The 10,052-nt window shown below is 51.6% G+C and overlaps 1 protein-coding gene and 1 long non-coding RNA gene across 2 annotated transcripts in view; one reads left to right on the forward strand and one right to left on the reverse strand.

The window, feature by feature from the left end:
• Window positions 1–3,141, reverse strand: part of Bid (BH3 interacting domain death agonist) — a gene marked incomplete at its 5' end in the record, with an annotated part of 8,845 nt that extends 5,704 nt beyond the window's left edge. The window contains 2 exon segments of the mRNA XM_013520182.1: window positions 546–759; window positions 3,070–3,141. Of these exon segments, the coding sequence (XP_013375636.1) occupies window positions 546–759; window positions 3,070–3,081 (226 nt within the window).
• On the forward strand, window positions 3,071–3,569 carry LOC106149819. Its single transcript, XR_001236237.1, has 2 exons — window positions 3,071–3,162; window positions 3,419–3,569. It is a non-coding gene; the product is annotated as an uncharacterized LOC106149819 (long non-coding RNA).
• The last annotated feature ends 6,483 nt before the right edge of the window (window positions 3,570–10,052 follow it).

The raw sequence follows: 10,052 nt of genomic DNA on the forward strand, positions 1-10,052 counted from the left end.
GGGCCGCGGGCTCACGGGGCGCGCACCGCCGCAGAGGGGCGCACCGGGCACGCACACGTCGGGCCGTGCTGAGCACTAAAGCCCGGCTCTGCACGCCAGGCAGGGATCACCGCGAAGGCCGCGACCTCAAGGCTGGGCGCTGGCCTCGGGCTGTGTCCGGCCCAGGAGACCTCGCCAGCAGCGCCCACTCACCAGCCGCCCGCGGGGACCGCCAGCCACCACCTCTGAAAGCTCGCTAGGTCTTGGGGTTACATGGGCATACACGACGCGTACATACGTAACTACGTATCGTGTGTACGATACAGTCGTTCGTTGTGCAGACGACTGAGGAACGTGGCCACTCCGCCCTGTGCGGCACGATCCGGGCGACGCCTCAGGGCCACCGCGGCTCGGGAGGGAGCAGCTCCCCAAGTCAGCCCAAACCCGCAGGGAACGCGGCGGCGCCCCGGGAGGCGGTCGGCACCGACGCCCCGAGCCTCAGGGCTCTGAGACCCACCGCGGGCAGCCGGGCCAGCTCCGGGCGAAGCGCCGCGCTCGGTGCCCACCTGCCTCTCTCCTGCCCCGGTACTGGCGGCTGGCCCGGCTGCCGTCCGTCTGCAGCTCATCCTCGTGGTCTGCGTCCGGCCCAACAGGCAGTTCCTGGCCCAGCGCCTTCAGCTCTTGGTGGAAATTACAGGTGTTGCGGCTTTGGAGGAAGCCGAACAGCAGCAGGTTTGTGACGTGCGCATCCGCATCCCCGAGGCCCGCTCCGTTGCCAACCTAGGAGGAGAGGGGGTCAGGGAGGCTGTGGGAACCGGGCCGACAGCGGCCCTCCCCGCAGCTGAGCTGGCCTGAAGAAGCGCACTGGTCCAATCGAGCAGGAAACGCCTGTGATACTAGCCAGGCGTGGTGGTGCACGCCTGTAATCCCAGCACTCGGGAGGCTGAGGCAGGAGGATCCTTGTGAGTTCGAGGCCAGCCAGCCTGAACTGCATAGGGAGACCCTGTATCAAAAAGACAAAAAAAAAAAAAAAGCCTGTGATACCAGAGCTTCAGAGGGCTCAGTGGCCAGAGGCTGGACGGCAGCACTGCTGTAAAGCAGCGCCATCCAGAGCTCCAATCCTGCAGGAGACAATTTGCCTGACCTCCCGAAAACATGTGGCCGGGGCGAGCGTCCACAGATGAAGGTCACGGGCTGGTCCGGGGACGTCAGGCAGACCCCGTCCCTGCATTTTCGCGCTTTTTGCCAAGATCGTGTCAGCTCTAGCCCGCCCTTTCTGGCTGCGCTTCTAGTGGTCAGCGGCTCTTCCCTGTCCACCATCTCCTCCCTGACACGCCAGGACGGTGCTGGGCAAGCGGAAGTCTCACGAAGTGCCGGGAAGGGTGACCACAGCTGAGTGCCTGCCTTTGGGCTGGCGGGCTCTACTTCCGGAGGGTGTGCCTCAAGCAAACCCCACAGCGAGCCTCAGGGGGCGCCTGCCCTGCCCCTGCCCCTGCCCCTGCCTCTCCCTCTCCGTGGGCGGCACCTGCAGCCGCAGCTCAGTGCAGGGCAGAGGCTTTGGAGTCTCGGGAGCATTCCTGGCGCCCTGACCATGTTTGGAGCTGGACGATCCTCCAACAAAGGTGAGTCCTGGGAGCACCGGCAGCTCCCGGTGCCCGGATCAGCCCCAACCCCAGGAGGAGAGAGGAAATACAGGGCCTGGAAGGCCAGGGCTCCCGAGATCCGCCCGGGGAAATGCCAAACCTTCACATGGGGCCGTAACAGGAAGCCAGGAAGGTGAATGTGCAGGACAGAGGTGCTTTTTGTCTTGTAAGTCTTTACTAATTTATACTAGAAAAACCGAGAAACTCTCATAGGACCTTTTTTTTTTTTTGCCTTTTTGAGACAAGGTCTCACTATGCAGTTCAGGCTGGCCTTGAACTCAGTTTGTAGCCCAGGCTGGCCTCGAACTCACAGTGATCTTCCTGCCTCAGCCTCCAAGTGCTGGGATTATAGGCGTGCGCCACCATGCCCGGCCCTATCAAGGATGACTCTTGAGAACATTATGCTGAGAGAAATAAGCCAGTCACAAAGTAAATACTGACTTACACGTTCCTAACAGGGCAAATCCATGGGGACAGGCCGCAGAGTGGTGCCGCCCCGGCGGGGAGCCGGGTGAGGAGTCAGGGTTTAATGGGACAGTTTCAGCTGGGGCAGATGACAAAGCGCTGACGCCTGTGACAGCAGGCATGCATTTAGAGCCCTTGAACTGTGCACTTACAAATAGTTGAATGATAAATCTTCTCTAGTTTTTTCTGTCTTTTTCAGGGGGCAGTGCTGGGTATGAAACCTGGGGTCTCACACATGCTAGGCAAGTGCCCTACCCTGAGCTGTACCCTCAGCTCTAAGCGGTGACTCTTATGTGTATTTTACAAAAAAATTTTAAAACTGTAGAAAAAAATACAAGAAAGTCATAAATATCTACAATGGGATGACAATTCCTTTGTTTTTGTTCTGAGACAGGGTCTTGCTATGTAGCCCAGGCTGGTCCTGAACTCATGATCCTCCTGCCTCGGCCTCCTAAGTGCTGGGATTACAGGTGTGGGCACCTTGCCCAGTTTAGCATGGCAGTTCTGACAGGGAAAGAACGCCGGAGGGAGCTGCTCCCGCTGCAGAGAGAAGCCGGCTCTGTGGGACCGGGCCGGCCGCCTAGCTCTGGGATCCGCTTTCCCACCAGGACAGTGGGCGGGAGGCTTCGTGCTCACCACCCCACAGCGAGGCTGGACACGGGAGACGGAGGCCGTCCCCGGGCACTGACCCAGCTGCTCCTCGAGGAGGACGTGGCCGTGGGGCTCCTGAGGCCCCTCAAGAGCGAGGGCCTGGAGACAGGGGCAGCAGGTGGCGAGGGACAGTGGCCGGCATCCTCGGCTGCTCGCATGACCCGCGCTTCCCCGCCATCCCCCGGAGGGGAGTCCACACCCTGTGCTGGGCCGCGGCACTCGCGGGGACTCAGCGCCTGCGGCCCGTGTACGCCCGAGGCTCCGCGCTGCAGAGCAGCACACGTGGCGCTGAGCAACAAGCCCCCACGCCTCCCGCAGAACACAGGCTCACCTGGGCGTCCATGGCGGCGGCGGCCGGGGCTCCCGCTCCTCGGGCTGGCAGGTGCGGCGCTCGCTCGGCAGCCTGGAACAGGACACACACAGGGTAGGTGGCTGGGCCGCAGGCACACCCTGGGGGCCCCGGGGGAGGGAGAAGGCGCCTGAGCCGCTGGGGTCCCATCGCCCGCCCAGCCCCCGGTGCTCAGCTGGGTCCTTGCTGAGCCTTTAAGGCCGAGTCGTGGGCAGCGCCCCGCACCCAGGGAGCAAGTCCTGGTGTCTTCCCCGGGCCAGAGCCGCGCCAGGGCCCTCGGCGGCCCCGGCCCGTCCTCCCGGGCACTGACACTCTCTTTTTCCCCATACAGGGAATCGAATTCAGGACCTCATGCTTGCCAGGCAGGCGCTGCGCGCTGAGTTAAACCCCCAGCCCTGGCGCTTTCCCTTACGGTAAACACCAGCATTAGTTAGCAACTTCCCTAGGAGAGTCGATGCAGCTAATAAAAAGCCTATCTACAAGTTTTCAGGGAATTCGTCTTTTTTTTTTAACCTGTCAATTTTATTGAGGGCTGGGGATTTAGCTCCGCGGCACAGCGCCTGCCTGGCAAGCGCGAGGTCGTGAGTTCCATTCCCGGTACCAGAAAAAAACCAAAATAACAATAATAATAATAATTTTATTGAACGGTGTATCTCTTAGTACCAAACATAATGGGAGTTGGCTAGGTTACCTCTGCCAACTCAAAATTAACACTGATGCTTTCAAAATACTGAAATACGTCTGCCTTGGTAAAACTGAAGTTATCCACAAAACACAGTGTATAAAAAGTTAACGGTAGAATATACTGTGGCTCTCTCGTGTAGGCTTCCAGGCTTGTTCATCTGTAACATGACGTCCAAATTGGTGACGTCACCCTGGACAGCCTGAGGCTGCAGACTGCACCAGTCACTGCTTACCACGCTCGTAACCTGTGCTCCTCTCCTCACAGTCACTGGCTCACACGGAGAATTCCTAATTATGGAGGTGCCTACTTACTTTTCTTAAGACACAGTATAGAAATTTGTGAACGTATATTCGAGTCCTTAAAAAAAAAAAACCCAAACTAGAAGCAATGTCAGTTTTATAGAAACAGCCCATAGTAAGACTAGGACAATCAATGCAGCTAAGAGGTCTGTATTTAGGCTTAGTACGAAATGTCTTTAAATTTAAATTTAATTCCCACGTAGCAATAAAATTCTCACCTCTGAATTATCTATTATTTGCATTATGGGCGTCGAGAAGCCATTACATCTTGACTCTAACCTTTATTATGCCTTTAAAAAGTGATGTGTGGAATGCTGGCTTTGTTTGTTTTTTGTTTGTGAAATGCTAGTTTTGATGGAAACACCATAATCTAAATTTAACACTTGAAGTAAGTAGGTTGTTATTTTCTTTTTGTCTTTTTGAGACAAGATCTCGCTATACAGTTTAGGCTGGCCTTGAGCTTACTTTGTAGCCCAGGCTGGCCTCGAACTCGCAACGATCCTCCTGCCTCAGCCTCCTGAGTGCTGGGATTACAGGCGTGCGCCACCACACCAGGCGATGTTGCCATTTTCAACAGCATCTAAATACAGCATATGGACCCAATATAGAAAGTTAGACTTATGCTAGAAATGAAGATTCACGGCTCACCTTTTCAGGCTTGTATTCAGTATTTCACATTTATGCCTTGAGCTTTACAGATGAATTCAAATCTAAACAATCCAACATCATACTAACCTAGCTGTGGCGTTTTGAGGCTTCATAACTTAAATCCATTATATCATCACAGAATCCATAGCTCAGGGTTGTGGAGAAAGGCTTCAAAGAATTTTTTTTGTTGCTGCAATACTATTTATGTAAAGAACAAAGAACCCCCAACTTATCAAAAGTTTGTCTGAATATTACTGTTAAAAGTAAAATTTTCACACCTAAGTTTTATAATCATATGTAGATGTGTTAAATGTTAGTGTTTAGTTCTGAGTAGGAAAAGATAAATCAGTACTGTGAGTTAGTAAGTTTATTTATTTTTGGTACCAGGAATTGAACTCAGGACCTTGCACTTGCCAGGCAGGCACTTATGCCACTGAGCTATATCCCAGCAGTTAGTAAGTTTAGATGGCAAGAACATATACAATGTATACTGTGACTAAATTTACATTTTTTATGAATATAATTTCTTTCTAGTATTCTAACTGCTGTAGCAGTATGTAGAGGGATACTGGTAATTTTCAGAAACCCAACACAGAGATCACGTGCTATTACTTTTTCTTTTCTTTTCATCCTTTTTTGAGACAGCGTTTCGCTACACAGTTCAAGCTGGTCTTGAGCTCACTTTGCAGCCCAGGCTGGCCTCGAACTTGCAGCAATCCTCCTGCCTCAGCCTCCCAAATGCTGGGATTACAGGCGTGAGCCACCATGCCTGGCTCACTTTTTCTTTAAGATATAATATTCAAGTTCATAATGATTCTGCTTATAAGCTAACAGTCTCAAATTAGTTCAAAAATGGATTAAACTTTTGGTCCTGTGATAAGTGTAATCCCAGCACTCGGGAGGCTGAGGCAGGAAGATCACCACGAGTTTGAGGCCAGCCTGGGCAACAAAGTGAGTTCAAGGCCAGCCTAAACTACATAGCAAGACCCTGTCTCAAAAAGGAAACAGAACAAAAATCTTATGTGAAGTACAGTGTAAATACAAACAAAAGTCTACCACTTTGGTAGAAATAAGTTTTGCTTCAAGTGTAACACCCAAGGCAGTCTTCACACATGACAACTGCATGTTCCGTACACAAGTAGAGCTTACACTGCTAGCGCGTATGTTTCGTTTTCCTGTACTTGCTTGTAGGGCACAGATGACATCTTCTTTGTTTTCTTGTGGTCATAATAGGTCTTTGTGATGCTGCGCTGCCTGCTCACCTGTCAGCTCACCAGCGTGCTTCCAGTTTTTTTGCATAGTTCCCTGGGCAGAAACATTTCGCTTTTCCTCCGATGTAAATGATCTCTTATGAGGTCCAGTCCCAATCCTCTAAGAAAATTTCTCCATAATATTCCGCACTTGTTATTTTCTTTGTAAATTATCAAATTATTTACGCCACATGTTTAAGATCAAGTAAAGCACAACCACTGGGCAGTGCTTTGAGTTTCAAGTGACATCACAGTTGCTGCATAGCTCAACAACCTCTCTCCACCTTCGGTTTTGCTGTTGAAAATTTCCATCTCAGGCTTCTGTTTTGTTGTGGTTTCCCTGTCAATATTTCCATCATGGTGCAATGCTGACATCAGCAGTACTAGTTTGTTTTTCTTTGCCATAGACGGGGCCAGTCGTATAGCTTCCTGAAATGCAAAGACTGTACTATACAATTCTCTGTTTTGAAATTGCAACATTTCATTTGGAATTCAGCTTTGTTCCTGTGTACATTTTCTGCGCTGGTCAACTTGTGCTCTGTTAGCAAATGTAACACCAACTGGAAACCGGCAAACCAATTGGTGAATGTCAAATTCTAATTTCGTTGAGAGACGGGAGCAAGTCTGTTCACAACACCATTTGATTTATTACTTTATGAAAAGAGACCTGATGGCTGAGTTCCAGGATAAATGTCTAAACCGAAAGCATAGTAAGTCTTCGTATCGACAAGGGCATAAATTTTATGCCATCTTTTGACCCATCACTTTTCAAGGCTTTTACATTCCTGCAATCACCATAGGAAATCCCTGCTATGTACAGCAGGCCTATGAATGCTTTCAGTCCAGCTAGTGAGGTGTCATAATAAATAAATATTTTAATACGGCTACTGGTGCGTACGGAACACTGTACTTCCATTTCAGCCTTTGTGTATTCCACAGCATCTTGTAGCATTTCATCCGTGTACAACTTCCAACACAGAATGGCAGTGCTGGTATTCTGCCCAACACATTTCATCCCTGCCAACACCTTCACTATATTTTTGGACCTCGTCCTAACAATAGATCATCATTCCATTTGGTTGCCTGGCCACTTTGCAACATTTCAACTCGTCAGATACGTACTCACATTGCTATTCTCTTCGTCATCCTAGTCAAGGAGGTCTGCGTTCCCTGTGTGTGTATCAGTTGATTCCTGCCCCATCTCACGGTCAGAGGAACTTTGGCTCTCATGGCTGATGTCCGTCATCACCATCATCTGCCACCCGCACCACCGTTCTGCTATGAGACCGTGTATTTTACCACAGTGGATCATTTCATCATCCATGCATGAGGAATCTGATGATTCCCTTCTGACCTCCTCCAAACCTGCAAATCTGGTTTTTTATGTGCCATTGTACTGAACTGGGGTACCTCTACCAGAAAAATCAAAAGAAAACTTTTACTTAACAAAGCCTGGAGTGGTGTGGATCTGCTGGACCCTGTATGATGCTCAGGTAAGCATACACACAACAAAGTGACAGGGAGCACAGGGTGAGTATAAATCCCATTTTCCCACTTTTGCACGCACCGTGCTGCTGTTCATCATACCAAGTGTGTAAACACAGAGATTGCTTCCTGCATCCCTCAGGGCAAGGTCCTGAGATACACAGCTGGCTACTATTACTACTACACTGAAGTACAAATTTACAGTTGAAAAGTGAGGGATGGGCTCTTGGACCCAGTGTCATGTACTTGGGGCTTAACCTGATAATCTCTATAGGTGCGTCAAGAGCTTTAATTAACCAGCTCAGCCTCCTTACATTTCTTTTGCAAACACAGAACCAGGAAGTACTGAACAACTATTAAGGAAAATGCAATGAAAATTACTGTCCTTTAGGGTCTCTGCTCTGCAGTTCAGGCTGGCCTTGAACTCACTATGTAGCCAAAGGTGACCTCGAACTTGGAGTGATCCTCCAGCCTCAGCCTCTCAAATGCTGGGATTACAGGAGTGCGCAGCCTGGCTGAAAATTACTGGGCTTTTAGAAGCCTCTACTGCTTGCTACCCTGAGAGGAGGAAAGGTGTCCAGTTTCACCCAGAGGCATCGAAAGATTCCTCTGCAGAACAAGTGAAGGCAACCAAGACAGAAGGGCTGGGCGGGCAGCCCCAGGCCCGCGTGGGGGCGCTGGCCCCGCAGATGCCACGCAGGACACAGACTCCGGGCAGCGGAGGAGGGACGCTGCAGGGTGGAGGAGGACGCGGCTGCAGGAGGCTGCCGCGTCGCTGGGAAGCTGCGGCAGCGACGGAAGCCTGTGTGCCGCGGGCTGCTGAGGCTCTCTGGCTGGTCCCAGGTTGGAAGCAGGAGAAAGAGGCGCTGTCAGTTCTTTGCTGAATCTCGGCCACTTGGGGCTGACGGTTACAGAAGTGACTTTGGCCTCGTGATGGTTACTAAAGACAGCATGTGGCTTCCGGGCTGCTTACGCAGCTCAGGGCGGCGTCCCGGGCTGGCTGCGTAGGCTGAGAGTAAGAGCTCCGTTCTCTGCGGCCCACCCTGGGGCTGCGGATGAAGCTGGGCGGCACCAGCGCCTGCCGGGCAAGTACATGGTCCTCAGTTCAATTTCTGGCACCAAAAACCCAGCAGTCTCTATATGGCCCCCCACTGCTATCTGTGTATTCAGTCCTCAGGCCTGCTGCTCGGGTCCCCCAAACACCTCCAAATTCCTGGTTCTGCAGCAAGTGACCCATTTTACCAGCCTGTGAGCAAGCTTACTTGGGAGGCCGGTTTTCTTGGGAGGGCTTTGAGGCCCTGTCACAATGAAGTCAATCTTAATTCCTTCAAAAGCCAGGTGGGGTGACACACCAAGGCAAGAAGACTGAAAGTTCGAGGCCAGCCGGAGCCGTCTGGTGAGCCTCTGTCACAAAATAAAGGTCCTGAATGTAGCTCAATGGCAGAGCGCTTGTCTAGTTTGTGTGAGGCCGGGGGTCGGATCTCCAGTAGAAGACAGAGACAGGAAGGAAGGAAGGGAGGAAGGAAGGGCGGGAGGGAGGAAAGCGGAAGGTTAGGGAGGGAGGGAAGGTTTGTCATAGCTGGTTACCTGGGCATCATCCACTTCAATTTGTCCAATTACACTATCAACTTGTCTAATTATTTCCTAGTGTTTAAAAGGGGGTACGGATGGTAGTATCTTAAAAAAAAAATCCAACAGAACTGCCATTAACCTGGAATCCTGCTTCTGCGTATGTGGACAAAAGAAGAGAAAGTAGGTCCTCAACAGCTACCTGTACACACGGTCACGGAGCATGAGTCACAGCAGGCGGAAGGCAGGGCCGCCCGAATGTCCGTCAGCGGGTGGATGGTCCACACACACACACACACACACACACACACACACACACACACACACACGGCGGCGCACGAAACCCTACCACGTGCAGCGACATGACAACATGACATCCTTAAAGGCATCTGCTAAGTGAAACACATGTCACGAAAGGCCAAGTGCACGCTCCCACTTTTTCTTCTTTTGTGGCGTTGGGAACGGACTCAGGACCTAACCAGGCAAGCGCTCTAGGCCGCGCCAGCACGCCAGCCCAGGGCTGTCGAAGGGTGAGGACCGAGTCTTTGAGCTCTTCCAGGGGACTCAGCCATAGCTTCACACAGGTAAAGCACCCCGCAAGGGCGGGAGGTGCAGCCCGTGTCCAGAACTTACCCAGCATGCTGAAGGCTCTGGGCTCCATTCCTAGTAATGGAAAAAACCAAAAATCTTCAAAAAAATGTTTTCCTAACCCTACAGTCTAGTCTTCGGAAAGCAACGCTGAAAGTGCTGCCAGAGGCAGCAGGACACTCGACTGGGACAGGGTCAGGCGCCTGAGGCCGAGACGGGGTTATCCATTAACGAGACTCGCAAACCTTGGCCCGCTTGGAGAGCGACGGACCTTTGTTCTTTGAGGCTCCCCTTTAAAAAAATCAGGGGAGCTGGGCATGTGGCTGTGTGGCAAAGCACTTGGCTCGCAGGTCTGAGACCCGAATTTCTACACCACCAAAAAAAAAAAAAAAAAAAAATCTAGACTATAACGAAGTCAGCACACTGCAGTGAAAATTATTC

Source organism: Chinchilla lanigera, unplaced genomic scaffold (genome assembly GCF_000276665.1).
Source record: "Chinchilla lanigera isolate Chin_1 unplaced genomic scaffold, ChiLan1.0 scaffold00053, whole genome shotgun sequence".
NCBI lineage: Eukaryota > Metazoa > Chordata > Mammalia > Rodentia > Chinchillidae > Chinchilla > Chinchilla lanigera.